The 16,516-nt window shown below is 37.3% G+C and overlaps 1 protein-coding gene across 1 annotated transcript in view; it reads right to left on the bottom strand.

Moving 5' to 3' along the window:
* Nucleotides 1-16,516, bottom strand: part of LOC100743090 (transcription factor AP-2-epsilon) — an 84,831-nt gene that overhangs the window by 35,497 nt on the left and 32,818 nt on the right. The window contains exons 2-3 of the mRNA XM_024370760.2: nucleotides 9,594-9,971; nucleotides 1-86 (exon numbers count right to left, since the gene is read on the bottom strand). Of these exons, the coding sequence (XP_024226528.1) occupies nucleotides 1-86; nucleotides 9,594-9,971 (464 nt within the window). The remainder of the gene's footprint in view (nucleotides 87-9,593; nucleotides 9,972-16,516) is intronic.

Here is a 16,516-nt window from a genome sequence, read left to right as displayed (position 1 = left end):
CCGCCACCGCCACCGCCACCTCCGCCGCCACCACCTCCGCCACTACTGCGCCCACCGTCGTACGGAAACGACGCATGCATATTTGTCTGAAATTAAATATCAAAAGAAATATTACTTCACATACATATTGACAAATAATAGGAAAAAGTGCTTGCAAATAAAAATTATAATTGGCGAAGACAAAGAATAAAATTAGGTCAGATATAGAATTGTTCTATTTTTGAGTTACTTGATACGATCGGCAAAAGTAAATATCGAAGATTTCTACTCGAGTTAATTGCGAAATTACTCAACTATGAAAGAATCTCTCAATGGAAATAATCGTGGTATAGCTAATTATATACTTTGTTAGTAAGTCTCCGCACGTTGCCATGAATACATTTATTTAGAAACACGTGCAGTGTACATTCTATGCGTATTGTCAACGTTAGTACAACGTATCTTTTAGGTTACGATATATCAGGAATCTAATGTAGCCTGCTTACTCTGCAACAAACAACACGTATTCCTTTTATGTCACGATTGCTGATGTTCCCATAACAATCTCTTACTATTACTATTAAGTCTTAGATTCCTAGATTCTCTATATAACTTCTTCTCAAAATAATGAGTACTTCTAAACGTCAAATTGAAATAAGACTCAGCTCTCGTACCTTTAGACCAAGTCTCGATGATTCGACGAGTAACTCATGATATAATCGCATAGAAGCACGTAATGCAATAATGTTAGTCGAATCTTGATTCGCGCAACTTTTTGTTTCCTCTTCGTGAGGAATCGTTATACAGAAACTCTTCGGAGAATTTATAAAAATCAACTTGCGTGTGGTGAATTCGCGTGCGATTTTCGTGGAACGAGTTGCATTCAGCAGTATCAAGATTAACCATAAATCCATCCGGTGACATCGGGTTAATTTAATCAAAGTATAAATAAAATTTCAACAGGTCTGATAATTCACCGAGGCGAACGTCCAATATTAAGACCAATTAAAAGCTGAGTAAATCCGGTATCGATTACGTAAATTACTCGGCAGCGCACTTTTAAGCGATATCACTCGTTCGACGAACCGGAGAAAAATTAAATTTATAAATCGCAATACCGACGGCATGTTTTCAAAAGCGTATACAGTAAGAAGAAACAGTGTGGAGGTTGTAAACGATAACCATACCTGTTCATAAATATTTGTTTATTATCAGAGATCACATTTATTATTATCATTCAGTACACGCGTAGTTATATCATTGCCTACATAAATTATTATAATCAGTATTATAATAGGATGAGTAGATTAAAATTCAAAAGCGATGGAGCTTGATGTTTACGATCGTCGATTTTATACGGTAACCAAATATTATTTTTCAATGTTCACGCTTTGGCTAAGTATGCGTGATTACTCCTCCGTGAGATCCATGTAACTCTTTATTAATTGTTACTACCGAAAACGAATTGCATATTTTGATTAACGTTCGCGTACTTACAGGCGCGAAGTTGAAGTTTGTCTCTTATGTAAGAAACTATACGTACGTACTTACAGAGAAATATAGAGGGGAAAAAACGAAGACAATCTTCCAAGAATTGAAATACAAGGTAGATATATGTTCGGAATCTTAATCACATATAGCGAGAAAAACCAGAGATTTTATCTAGACTGCAAGTCGGCCGTGTCACAAATACGGTTGTATTACGAGCCCTTACCATTATTGTCATACATCTTTTCTATGCGATCCACGCGATTCTCGCATCGAGAAGAAATCTCTGCGCACGTTTCTCCGATTTCTTTTCCAGATTGTTGGTTCTATTGTAATCGTTTTCTCCGTTACGACTATTCTAGATCGTTGCGATACGTTCGCTTTTAAATAGCGAATGGAATAGCGAATATGAAGCTTCGGTATACTAAGTATTTGATCTAGTGAACAAAGTCAAACAGTTCTAATGGTTTGAGATGTAATGGTGAGAAAACATGAGACGAAAGTAGCTAATACAAAGCCCAAAACGTAAAGCGATAATTTTATATTTACCAATGTAAGAGCAGGTACTACTTTCTCTTTGTGACTTTTTTTTGTTTCTTAGATACCCATTAATTATTGCTTCTTTCCGAGTAAAATGTTAGTCATCGTTTTACGACTGCGTAATTACAATCCTTTTCGGTAAAACAATTAAAATCTACTTTCGATGATACAGTCGTATATATGCTAATAAGTTCATAGTCCTATATATATTATACCTTAATGAATTTTAGATGAGTTTCATATCTTACCAAGTAAAAGTATTAGAAAGTCATTAAATAGGACTAACAAAGTATTATTTAAGTAATTTTAAACTATTTTTAAACCGTCGAATAAAATACACGAAATAAATGAATTCGATGACATTCAAGAATGTTCGCATACGAAGATTTTTATCTAGAAAGTAAAAACGATTATAGCCACTATACTAATGCAAATCACCCTACAATTTCTCACATCTAATTAACTACTTACAACATTCTTCATCACCCACCGGACACTGACATTAATATTAATACTCGAGAGTGGCAAATTAGCCGTACACCGTCGTCTCATCATGCAAACATGCTATCCCAAAAAGCGCATGTACACCTATAACCTCATTTACATTTCAGCAGGCATAGGTTACCTAGCTCATTTATCAACATGAATGTCATAGCGACGTTGCAGATCCCGATTAGCGAAACTCGATGATGAACTTCGATGTGATCAATAGGTATATGCATTCGATAAACATGAAACTGTTCAGTCTTATGGTATTTAATCTTAAAATCCAAACATTAATCAATACTTTTTTAACATCAACGTTCGTAAAATATTCGACTTTTTCCCAAATAACGTTGCAAATACTATAACTTCTTTAAAATCTCGGAAAATTGTAGGGTCTACGTGAAAGAAGTAGCGACGAAAAAGATATTGAGCGAATCTTCGGAATTGCCTTTCACGATCGCAATGTTAGAAAGCAGAATTTGATAATGTAGATTGATTGCATGAAATTAAATGTTGCATTAACGCAACGGTGCTCCGTAATGGGTTAATAAAAATAATAGAATCCCTTACGTGGTCAAGAATCGATAAAACACAAGCTAGAATTTTGTTAACTATAAAAATTACGACCGTTTTAGGGCTTAGGTCGCGAGTTGTCGTACATCGAAAATCGCACGATTCATCGTGTGCGATGTCCTGACCATTTAGAGCCCGGCTTTCACGCGACCAAAGAAATAGAAACGCGGTGCTAATTAACTCGGCTAAGTGGTCGAGCGCTACCTACCGGTATCTATCGACGGCCCGCGTTAGTTATAAATTGATGTAACCATGCCAGCCGACTAATGAGATGAAATGTGATCGCCTTTCTCTCGTTAAACGCCGCGGTGAGGTGAAGTCACGACGGTCGGCATTCGCGGTATCGATACTGATAAATGGGACCACGCCGCGGATATCACGGCGATCCCTTCTGATCGACGATCTAGCGAGTCTTACCCATATTTCCTCTTGTGTAATTCGACACACATACACACACACACACTTACTTATACGCCTTTACCTTCTCCTTGTTGTCATGTTAATCGAGATTCAGAGTTACGTAACATTTTTGCAGATAATACCTGTTATGCGAGGGAGCAAATATTTGATGTTCGGACCGTTGCAAATTGGTGGTTGATGGAGTTTAAGGAAATGGAGGATGTTGAGGTTTGATTATATTGGCTGATGATTCGACAGAATGTTATATTAGTGATGTAGACGTGTAATGAAATTGTTTGAGTACAAATAAAAAGTATATATTTTCTTTTCTTTGTTCTTTCAGACAATATAAAGATTTATGTTAAAGAAGAAGGTATTTTTATTGATTTAAGAAGAAAGCGAGTACGCATTCGGTATGAAGGAAAGTATGGTGTATCTGTTGCAGAAACTCTTTCGCAATAATATAATCGTAAATTCAATCAAAGAACAAGATAGTTTTAAACAATGCGGATTTTTATTGCAATTGTTTACTTTTTTCAATGCAATTTTTCAATCTCATAAGGTAAATATTCTTGTTAATAAAATGAGAAGAACGTATCTAGATTGTCATCATTGTTCCGTAACAACTCGATATTTAACTCTTCCCCGTGAGAAAGACGTCCCACAATGAGGCAGATTTTCTGAATCGTAAGATCCTTTATCGAAGAGGCTGTCACAAATTGTACTCTCTCGAGCATAAATGTGAGATTGTGAAGGGATTCAGACGAGATACTATAATTCAGTATAAAACGCGTGGGCTACGATGTATAGAGGAAGCACGACGCTGCTCGTTTTCAAGGATAAAACTATTGGAATCGGCCGAACCACTTGCTTGATTATTGGCATTGTCGTCTCTTTTTCGGAAGCGTATCATCATCTGTTCTTTCTTCTTTGTAAAACGTTTCTCGTGAAATAGAACGCACACGATTTTATTTACATCGACTACAAACTTTGGCTTCCATAGTTTTCAAATATGTATTAAACTCTCAGCACTAGTGTAAACATGATCATAAATTGTACGTTCGACACAGATTTTACGATCAATCAATTTACACATACATTTATGCATAAATATATTTACGATGCAGATTGTGATACATATTTATGATACATTTATGGTATCTTAAGACACAAGTAATAATTATTTGAATCGTAATACGTTACATAAGAAAACTACAATTTTTAATTTTTCATCTTTGTCAACAAGATCTCCACCAAAGAAAACAGCTCTATCGATTTTTCTGCTCAACTGTAGACAACGTTATTCATTCGTCTACCTCTCGTTTCCCTTAATCATTTGACTAGAAACTACCGTATCATTGTTGTTCAGTTAGATCGAGTATGACGTAACATTAGTCATCGGCAGATGAAATGGCGTTTATTAATCGTTTTATCCAGTGATCGGTGATTTCCGATTACACGCCGATCCAATGTTACCTTGACGAGTTGGCCCCACGCGTTTATTCCGTACTTGATCCTGTAAATTTTTCACCGTGTCTCCCATGCAACGCAAGTTTCACATGTCACGTAAACGAGAAAGCAAATTAAAACCAAAAGAACAGGGTGGAGAAATCGTTTACCTCTTTTACGCATCTCCGATACAGTCTTAAGGATTGCAGCGCTTGGCATATTTCAGTCAAAGTAAACGCGTCCCTGGCATTCTCCCCGAGGGAATGCCAAAGGTCAGCCGAAAATTTAATAAGTAAATTACTCGAGGGAGGGCAACGAACGCGATGGTTCAAGAGGGTGGCCCATTCCCAAAATATTAGAATGCATCGCAGCTGGAAGAAACCGTAGACGAAGGAAATAACAAAAATATTTCATCCATCCAATTTTTCTAATCGTATATGACTTTGTAACGATATAAATGTATAATTAAGCTTGGAAGTAGGCAATTTATATTCCATGGTAATCTATTTGGGATACAGGAAATGTGATTTAAAGGAACCTTCGCTGAACTTTCACTTTTTTTTACACGCGATAGGATGTAGAACAGTTTCCAATTTTTTTTTTCTATCGCAAGATTAATAACTTTTGAATTACAGTAATTAAGACAATGACGAAGGAATCGTTAATTTTTTAGATTTGATAATCTAGTCCATATATAATTACGTGCTTTCGAACCCTCAAAGTGGTTTCGAACGGCGTGTCCCCTTAAAGCTGTCGAAGCATAATCTCGCATCGTTGTCGTTCTCGATGCTCGTGGCAGAGATACCGAACCGAAAACTCTAAGGGTGACGCGAGTCGACGCATAGTCATCGCGGCAAGTTCCCTAACTACGATCAACTATGCAAGACGCCGTTACTGCGTATAGTTTGGGAAAGGAGTTTGAGACTTTGTGCCCCGTCTACAACTATCTTCTCTCCTAGCAGACCTAAAGTCTTCTGGAACCATGGTAATCGCGTAACTTTACGAAAATTTCGCTATGCCTGCTTTAAGATTTTATCATCCTTGAAATAAGGCTTTCAATTAATCATTCGTAATTGATGTCTTTAATGGTAAATTCATTATCATCGGTGAAGATTTACTTTCTATTGTCCAGAAGAAAACAAAATTTACAGTAACATGTAGGATAAATAGTGAAAGTGAGCGATAAAAGTTTATCGAAGGATGTGCTCAATACTTTATTATGCTCGCGAATCGCGAGATTGAATCGATGTTAGGTTTCATTGAGAACAAGATCGGCCACCCTCCTTTGAAGAATGCGCTTTAGGCAAACCAAGATAGGCTACAAGGGGTTGTGCTGCTCGAAATAATCGATATTTCAATCTCGTAGGTCGGCAAAATATTTTAAAGCCGACTTTCTAGTGGAATATTCTACATATTTACAAATATCAATATGAAACGAATTTGCTTTGTAACATTCCATAAAAATTAAATAATATGTTATTCTGCATTTTCGTATTGTACATAATCCATTCTTTCATAATTCGTTATTTTCAGCAAATTGTACCAATTTGACTTGTATAATAAACATCGATGATAAAAAATAAATCATGATTATGAAGTTGCTGTTAACAAAATGAAATTAACGAGTCCGTGCATTTGTAATAGCTTTACTAAATAAATTTCAATCCGAACGTAATTGTGAATTCCTAACGTCTTCTTCACCAATATCAAAGTACATTTTTGCCCGTGTTTTACTCGTTTTACGAGACGTAAAATAAATAATTTTCGATACAGAATTTCAGGTTCGCAATACGAGACTGCATATGGCGCAGACAGATGCGTTAAACCGAACCCGCTTTTCTGTTCTTCTGGCCAGTTTCGATCTGTGCGAAACTAAACGTATTCTTCGGCCGCGTGTCGAATTTCGTCGAACCTGGTCTTTTTTGCGCGAACGTCACACGACACCTATGGAAACCGCCCAAAACATAATCCACAGCGTGGTTTACGCGCGTCCCCCCGCTGTAATTAGGGTGATACTTTCATAAAAGCTATTGGGGTAAGGTGTACCGCAAATACTATTATCGTGAGTATTATTAGAGGTCTGAAGTTGCCCCTAAATACGTGGTAGTACGGTGTTCCGTTACTATGAGCAAAGGCGCGTTATACTCCGCGTGAATTTGTTTGGGAATCTAGATCCTTCAAATAATACACTTGCTTTTAATGATTAAATCAAGCTTGTAAATCACAATCTGAATCAAGCCTTAGATAATTATCGATTACAATAAAAATATATTCTATTATTGAATATCTCGCAAGAAGATACAAAAAATAATATGTGATATGTCGTGCACGTTTTGATTTGTAATTCTGACAAACGTGTTACAAACACGAACTACTTATCCTAACTAAAAAAAAAAGAAAAAATAATTAACAATTTCTAAACGCTTCACAAACTTGATCTTAACAGAACTCATAAGCAAGATCATCATCTCACAACATTTCAATTGCAGAGTCTTCCTCCTTTAACCCATCCGTAAACCCGTCGAACTATCGGTAGACAGTCAATGCTTCTCCAAATACAGCCGAGGGAATAAATTTTCTACTTTACGGAAATAGACCGCGTCTACCCAGGAAGACCGCGACTATGCCACAACTAAGCCACACTCGTCCACGTACTTACGATTCCCGCTAGAACAAACAATACTCTCGCACTTCTTTAAACAAAAAGCCCGCTGCGGGCATACTTAACATGGAGCTGTTCTCTGCGTATTCAACGTGCGACGGTTAGACGGTGAAGCGGAGAGAGACGATTGAAAACAGGCAAGAAACCACACGATCCATCCGTAAACCAGAAAAATCCAACTAATCGGGAACAAAACGTTACGTTGATCCTCGACTTCCTGCTGGCCGGTTCTTCTGACTAGCCGAGAGTCGATCGTTTCTTTCGAGTTACGTTAATACCTGACCAGGCTATCCCACCCATCGGAGCGAGGACAGGCACGCAGAACCGTGGCAAATGCAAATGTCGCGCGTCTCGACTCCTCGCGTGCTCTTCGTGGGATCAACGATCGTAATCACCGATGTCACGGGCCGACTTATTGGTCGCGATACGTCTAATAGATCGATAGCCGGCCATTATTACGCATCCCCCTGCTGTTCAACCGCCAGCGGCCCATCCTACAAATAACACGCCGCGTACCTTTTCTAATGAGCCAGCCGGACGTGCACGTGACCGGATCTTCGCGCGCTTCGATTTTACGCGCAAACCCCCAGGATGATCTTGACGACCAAACGACCGTGTTTCCGCGAGAACACGAACGCGTTTCAGAATCATCGTTTATCGGTTTACTTCGAAATAGATTTTGTTTTATCGATGATTAGTGTACTATTGTTTCGGCAATTATTACAGTTAATAAGTGGTGTTTAATTTGATGCAGGGTATGGTTACATTGGGTCTTGGAACTTCTGTTTCCATTATATTTGTCCTATTCTTATTTGTATATAGTGGAAATCCATTTATATGGACTTGTTAGCAGACAGATATGTAATTTATGTAATAGAAGTTTCTACGTCTTATGATTTTTCATCCATACATTGTAGTAGGAATTCACGTTCAGACAAATAGATTCAACCAGCAAGAATTCATTTAATCAAACACTAACTATAATTTCGTTCGTATAAGTGAAACTCATATAAACGGTGTTTTTGTTGTTATAGAATGTGAGAAGCAATAGGCAAGTTTTGAAAGTTTATATAGTAAAACACTAGCACCTAAAAAATCTGTAGTATATTTAATTAACGAAGATAATGTTTATGAATATTTACTCGATACACACTGAGATAAATCGCTAAATTGAGAAAAATGTTAATTAAATATAAATAATTAATAGACAATTTTAAGATATGCGTAATATCTGGTCGTTTAAGAATTAATGCGAATATTTAATTCCGACGTCGATTTTCTACGATGGTATAAGTCTTTCATTTTTTAATAGGACAAAGATATTAATTACCATAACTATATACGGCAAATGGCATTTACCGTACACCACCATCATAACAAATGCGATGATGGGAAAGCGATAAAGTTTCAGAGTGTATATATGCACATACATTAGTAATCTGTTAATGTAATGTAATTATAGTCTTTACTATAGAAAATAGTTACGCGTGTATTTGAAATAAAATTTTATCTCGCAAACATTTTGAAACACAATAAACTAAAGACAGTTTTTCTCGGTACTCACTACGTATTCTGATACAGTGAATTATTGCAATCATGATTCGATGAGGACGAACGATGAAACATCGCTGCAATTTTCTACCGATCACGCTACGCGATTCAGCATACTTAGATATTCATATTTTAATGATGCAATATACAAGAGCGTGTTATCTTCCTAGTGGAAACATAAATACGTTGAATCGTAAAATATTATTAATGCAAAATTTCAACAATGTTATATCTATCGTTTGCACACGATGCGAGATTGGACCTAATCTTACGATCTAACTTAATTTTTATTTCGTTCTGGAGATGCTTCGTATTTCTTTCACGTTATAAACGTCTTAAAATCGATCAAAACACTCCTAATAATAAACAGATTTATACTTGTAAGCTGAACTGATTGACGACTGTGGTTGACTTCAGGGACGAAAGGGTTAAAACCTACTAATAACTCATCGAAGCGATTACTCACCACATGAATGCCCTCTGCGTCCCTCCTGAGATCACCACTCCTCTGGCCAGCCGTGACAGCGGCACTCAAGTGATTATAGTGATGTTGATGCAACGTGTTGAGCGTCTGCGTGTATGGATCGCCGACGAGGTAATCGAGATGTTGTGGCTGGCCAAGACCCGGATGTTGAGGGCTCGCCGGCGCATGATGATGCGAAGGGAACGGGGGTGGAAAGTACGGTGGTTGAAAGTCGGAGGCGGTAGGTAACGATGCGCCCCCGTGATGGGGCATCCCACTGCCGTTTCCATTGCCTCTGTGACCGTGGTGATGAGCGCCGGAATACGGCGAAGAATTTCCACCGCCCAGCGAGGAAATACCCCCGTGACCAGTTAATCGGTCCTGTTCACAGAAAAATTCATTCATTAATATATATATATATATATATATATATAATATATATTCATATATATTCATATATATTCATTTCATTCATTAATATATATATATAATATATATATAACATATATATTATATATATATATTATATATAATTATATATTATACAAGATATGTTAGGTACTTGCTGTCGTAAAAAGTATTTTGGAATATCTTATGGTAGAGCTCAGACATTTTACTCTTTTCGTAGCTTACTCGTACAGTTTTTCTATAATTCATTCAGTTTACGCTGTTATCATTCTCCATCGCACTTTTAAATTTTAATCCCTTGACTAAAAATCCGTTCAAACACCAGCTGCAATTTGTTTGTGGTTAGACGGACTGATTCATGTAGTAGCGCTTAAAGGATTAAAATTTTCTCTCGTGAGCAAGTTCAATTGTTTCCAACAACGTCATATATAGAAGCACATCAAAAGAAAAAGAAACGCAGGGAATAAAAAGTAATAACCATAATAAAAGCGAGCAGAGATACGCGCGTTCTTCGACACACATTCACGTTCGTCGTCGACCGTAACTTTCGCCGCTATTAAAAAATTGCTGGCCACCAGTAATTGCGGTGACTAATGTGCGCTGGTATCGAGAGAGAAGAAAAGAAAAAAAAATCATGTCAGCGGCGTTGGAGGTCTGCCATTACTATAAACGACGGGTATATGGAACAGTGGCGCTTATTTCTCAAAGGTGGTGAACATAAATGCGAATAAATACTATACAAATCTTGTGGCACATAACGTAACGAAAATAACTTAGGGACGGGATATAGGTGCGGTATATATCTTTCTTGAGGAAATCATATGAGAGTTAAACGAGCGACACCGACCACCAAGCTCTCGATAACGCGATAAAGTGTTATTAGGAGTGATAAGCGACCACGAGGAAAACTTGTCGCTTGATCATGAACGTCGCTTCTTTCAGGCACTCATAAATCGATAGCGATTTCCTCCATTCGGTCGTGCAATTTTCGATAATTTATCCTGCATCAAACTATAACGGATGACACGAATAAGAAAGTTTATTTGAAATTCTTTGGACAGTGGCAGGTGAATAAAATGTATCAATTTTTAAAACATGAAAAAGCATGCGACGAGGCCGCTTTTATAAACGTTTCGTAATTCTTCGTGTGTGTGTGTGTGTATGTGTGTGTATGAGGAGTAAGTTCTTAGTTTAATTAAATTAAATTTGTTGTCTTGTACTCTGACATTGCAATTTTCGATGGTCCAATAAGATTAATTACCAAACTAAATGATTAAGATAACTTAACTGGTCAGATAATTTATATTTCTGACGTGACAATTTATTTACCCAGAAACTCCATGCTTTACAATGTAACATCTACGTGTAAAATATACTATGTCATACTTATATCGTAAAGACCTAAATTATAGATCGAGCTAAAATTAATTCGCTTACTTTTTACGTTTTAATTGCGTATCTAAAAACATTTTCGGATAAGAAACAACCTACTTAACATATTCGATAAAAATTCAGTAAAATTGGTTTCTATCGTGCATTTGAATAGTCTTCCTTTCTTATAAAAGTATGCTTCCACTAAAATTAACACGTTCAGAAGAATTACTTCAGAATTTAGAGACAGAAGCTTCCGGTACGTCGTAGAAAAGGATAAAATTACAGTGTTCGAACGTTGTTATAGAAAGTTCATAAATCTTCTATAATCACTTTACATTGGCATTAAGTGGGCTTAGGAATTTTACGAGCAAATAATTATTGTTTGGGACTGATTATCAATTTTCAATTATTTTAGATATAGTCGTTTCCGATATTTTCTTCGAATACATCTTTCTAATTTCTGTTCAACGCTGTTACAAAATTTCGATAAACATCTTCGTGTTAAAAGCTAGGCATATCAGAATCTCTACGAACTATCGACTGCATGAAATATCAGTCACAAATCGCAAGATCATCGAAGCAAATTGCTGAGCTGTGATTAAGCATGTTTCACCTTTGAAAATATAGCGAACTGTATGTACAAATGTACTTTTCTGTCTGCATAATTGGTTGAAACGAAATGAAAGGAAATATTATTATGTGATTATTGATAGACCTAGGATAATCAAAAATATATTTATAGTTTACAAATCAGTAACTAAATATTTTGAAGATTCCACAAGTATTAGCAAACTAAGCGTTTAATAAAAACTCTATTCGCTTATCTTTAAACTAATTTTTTTTTAACATTACGAAATTTCGTCTTTCGCTAGAATATAGGTAATATATTTTCAAAATCAAAACTCAGAATTCGAATCATACGACCGGACAATGCACAAACAGAATCCACGTTCGTTATTTCCAAAATTACGACGCTTTTGCGCGGATTCCAAAATTTTTCGCTCGATGAAAACGGAACCCAATCTGGTCCACGTGATCTTTCGATGGAACGATTACGCGATATTATTCAGGTAGATAGTATCGATCTGTGATGTATCTGAATATCGGCAGAAAGGCTTTCTATAGACATTATACCGGTGCAAGCCATTAGGTTTCTGTTCTGGTGATACGATCTCGAACATCTCTATAAGCAACGAAGGGCCAACGCGTGTACCTTTTTTCCTATTCATACGACGGTCCATTTGGATGTCACTTGTCGATTCTAATTATATAAGGCAATTTAAAAGCGAATGCCACTCGTAAATGAGATGAATTTTACTTAATGGTAGTGTACGTTCATCTACACGATGATTATACGCTATTGATTAGAAACTTTGTGAAGACTTGTTCAGACATAAAGTCGTCAGAAATATATATTAGTATACTCTTAAATAATATTTTGACTTCGAACATTTCAAAGCTATGGTATCACCAAAACAAACCGAAAGGCAACAAGCGGTATAACATTTGATCTCTTCGCTAATTTCATCCCTAAGAACATTTTTCAAGAAAGACTTTCGAACGTTACAGATAAAGTATTTGATAAGCATACTATCCATGCAGGGTGAGGTATGGATCGCGACCCAACAGTAGGAAGAATTCGATTATCGAGAAAACTGTTCGTAACGGAATTTAACGATGGTAGGTCGAAAATTGAGTGGAACGACCCGTTATAAAAGGAAACTCTCACTTGGCCAAATACCATAATCTGGCCTAATCTGCCCGATACCGACGTTTAATGAGACAAAATTCAGCTTTGTCGCTTTCCAAGTCGCTTTCCAAATCGTTATTTCGAAATCTATGGCGGGTAGACAGGGCCTGGGTCATTGCAACAGACCGTTGTACCTCGTTTTATTCCGTACGAAATATTTGTCGTCGTTTAACGAGCCGCGTCGTTACGAACCCGTGCACAAGTACCGTTTCATCTTCGATGCCAAACGGAGCCCCATTAAGGCGTATTTCAATTTGCAATAATGTTTGTTACTCGACCATTATAGGTTTGACTTTCACGTGTCTGGTCCACGTTCCAAACGGACACGCGTCATCAATTTCTTACGTAGTTAAACATCTGATTTGAATATATCGGACAGTTAAATTTTCCCATTTAAATAAGATCATCGAGACAACGTTTCGATTCGTATTGTTGTCGTGAATCCAAGAGGATTATCATCGTTACGGCTTTATATTCGTTGTACATATTTCCATTTCCTTGAGAATTATCTGCGGACAGCGTGTACAACAAACTGTTCGTCGTGCAGGATAGCTTAATCCAAAATTGGATGCGACGTTTCGCGTATTCGGAAAGAATATACGTAAACGCGATCGCACACGGAGAAATGATTTAAAGAAACGTAAAAGTTGCAGTTTGATAGTGAATCGAATTTACAAGCACGGTATTATACAGACATTATACAAGATAGGAGAATCAAATAGGCAAATGCGGGAACCGTTTCTTGTGGAGCAGCGGAAGAGACAGTAATTACAAGGCTAGAAAAATACGACGATACCAATAAATTTTAAAGAAATAGTCGCAACGATAATATTCCAGTTACTGTCTGTTTCCAAGTAATCTCGTGGATTCAACTTCCTCGCTGAATAATTAACTCGAATGCCGGTTATTCGCCGAATCGTGTCCTTTGAAAGCGTAAAAATCATTTTCGTATTGGTTCGATACCGACATAAGGCTGTAGAAGATTGATCGAAGCGAAGAAAGTAATGTAAGAAGTCAGGAACTACATAGATCGTGGCGCAAAAAAAAAGACGACGATCGTTTAATAACAAGCTCGATCAAAACGATCTGACACGATACACGCATAAAATTTCGGCTGGAGAGCAACCTGCAAACGACCGATTCATTTCACAAGACGCATAGCCGAACTTTCCAGCTGAGATCGCTATTGATAAGGTCGGGAGAAATCGTCCTTCTTGCCACATATGACATGTAGACAATTAATAACCAATAAGTCGGCCCCGTGTCGAAATCGACAGATCGTAGATTACGAATAAATAACTAGAAAAGAAATTAACCGTGTTGAACGTTTGTGAGAACTCTCCAACATTTTTTTATTTACTGTATCGTTCTTAACCTTCGATAGCGATAGGTAACCTGAATAATATATATATTATGCAATTATACTATTCCATTGTCACTAATTTAGTTTCATTTTCATTGTCAAAATAATGAAACTGATATTTATGATAATTTCCTTTTTATAAGCCAAAAGAAATTCATTATAGAACGTCAGCACGTTTTATGAAATACTTTGATAGAATTCTAAATGTGAATGAAAAAATTATGTATATTAGAAGATTTAACTAGATAGAAATAGTACCTAATCTTTAACACTTTGATTTTCTGCTACGCCTACTTGTTCGACGATTACGGCAACGAGTATTTTTATTGCGCAGTGAAAGTTTTATTTCTACCAACTGTCATAGGATCACGTATCATGGAGAGTATTAACTTGAAGATCGTAGGCGATAGATATATGGAAAGAGTTTGAGATTCAATTGCTCAAAAGTCTAATACAAGTATCTGTTTTCATTACTAAATTTCACGATTGATTCTACTAATATTGATTGAATCGTAAGAAAAATATTTGTTTTACGATGGTGATTGTGAACTACGTTATAGTATGAATTACTCTTTACGTTTTATCGAGATTGAAGCTGATTGAAATATATTCTACGATGCAGTTTCGTGCAAATTCGAGTTAATGGTGAATTTATTTTTAATACATTACTCAAGCGTAATCAGTGCATGAATAATGCTTCGAAGAAACTCTGCTCAAACAACTTGCTTCTCTTCGAGTAATGAAATTGGATATAATTTGTATCTTTTCATAGATAAATAGATGATTAATCGCAAAATTGATTGCTATCGTCGCTACGCTTTTATAATCTACATAATTACACTAGCTTTTTTCCTTGCAAACGTTTAAATTTCATCTGTTATAAACACGGATAATTGCACTTGGTTATCGCATCGAAAACACTATTAATAAAATAATCTCCATCCAAAATCGCGAGATGACGGAACTATCTTAGAAAAATCAGTGCTTGCATAAGTAAAATTTCATCTGTTTCAGATCATTAAAGGTATGCATTCGATATTAAGAATGAATCGAGCACAGAAAATCATAGGATTTTCAACGAAAACGCACCTCGACCTCGATCACCGTGGTCATGTCAACGTGCGGCGCGTAACAGAGCGCCAGCTTGTCCGCTGTCGGCGCTTCCGTTCGCGGCGGGAACATCCCTAGGATCTCCAGTTTGTCGGTTCCAGTGCCAGATCCGTTACAATCGCTAGATCGCTCGCGATAATCACTTTCGAGCACTATTTCCTCCTGCACATCACACAATCACGATTCGTTGTCATCTGTGCACCACTTCGCGACGATTGTCGTTTTTTAAACACACTGTGCACTGTGATGGTTCACTATGGTGGTCTCCTTCAACCAATAGGGTAACAACTAAGTTTCTCGTTTCATCGAAAAGCGATACTGTTACAAAAGATTCAAACTGTAGGGCACCGAGTGCAACTGCGTTCCCTTCATTACTCGAAAAGTATTTTAATGTTCGAGAGTAAATTGTAGATTCAGAAGAAAAAGCAAAGATAGTTTGATCGAATGATAAGTAACGTTAAATATCATTTCTATGGTTTCACGAGAGAAACAAGCAAAACCAGGCACTCTTGGCCGCGAATTTACCAACCAATCATCGCATCAAAGGCATCAGCCTCCAGCCAAGAATCGTTGCCCGTCGCAAGCGGAACGAGTGAGCGGACACGCGCGAGCTCGTGCATGGTCGCTTTTCGAGGATCGTTCGCGCATCAATTTCGAGGGTCGCGTGAACGCATTCGACCACCTCGTCGTTGCTCCAACAGACGTCGAGTCCTTGCAGGCACCACGCCGCGGAGATAAGTCAGAAAACGCGAGCAGAGAGCCAGAAGGCAAAAGATACCGAAAGACCGTGAGAGAAAAGTCAAAAGTTCCGTCGTTCGTAGGCTTTTGCCGGATGAAGGCGAGCCGATGCGAAAGAGAACAGCTGATCGGCTGATCGAGCGTCGTGTTGCGGCCGACCGACTGAACGACGGGGACGACGGC

The sequence above is a fragment of the Bombus impatiens genome, unplaced genomic scaffold (genome assembly GCF_000188095.3).
Source record: "Bombus impatiens unplaced genomic scaffold, BIMP_2.2 scf_0044, whole genome shotgun sequence".
Lineage (NCBI taxonomy): Eukaryota > Metazoa > Arthropoda > Insecta > Hymenoptera > Apidae > Bombus > Bombus impatiens.
Note: the sequence above shows the minus strand (reverse complement) of the source record. Positions and strands in the feature narration are given on the sequence as shown.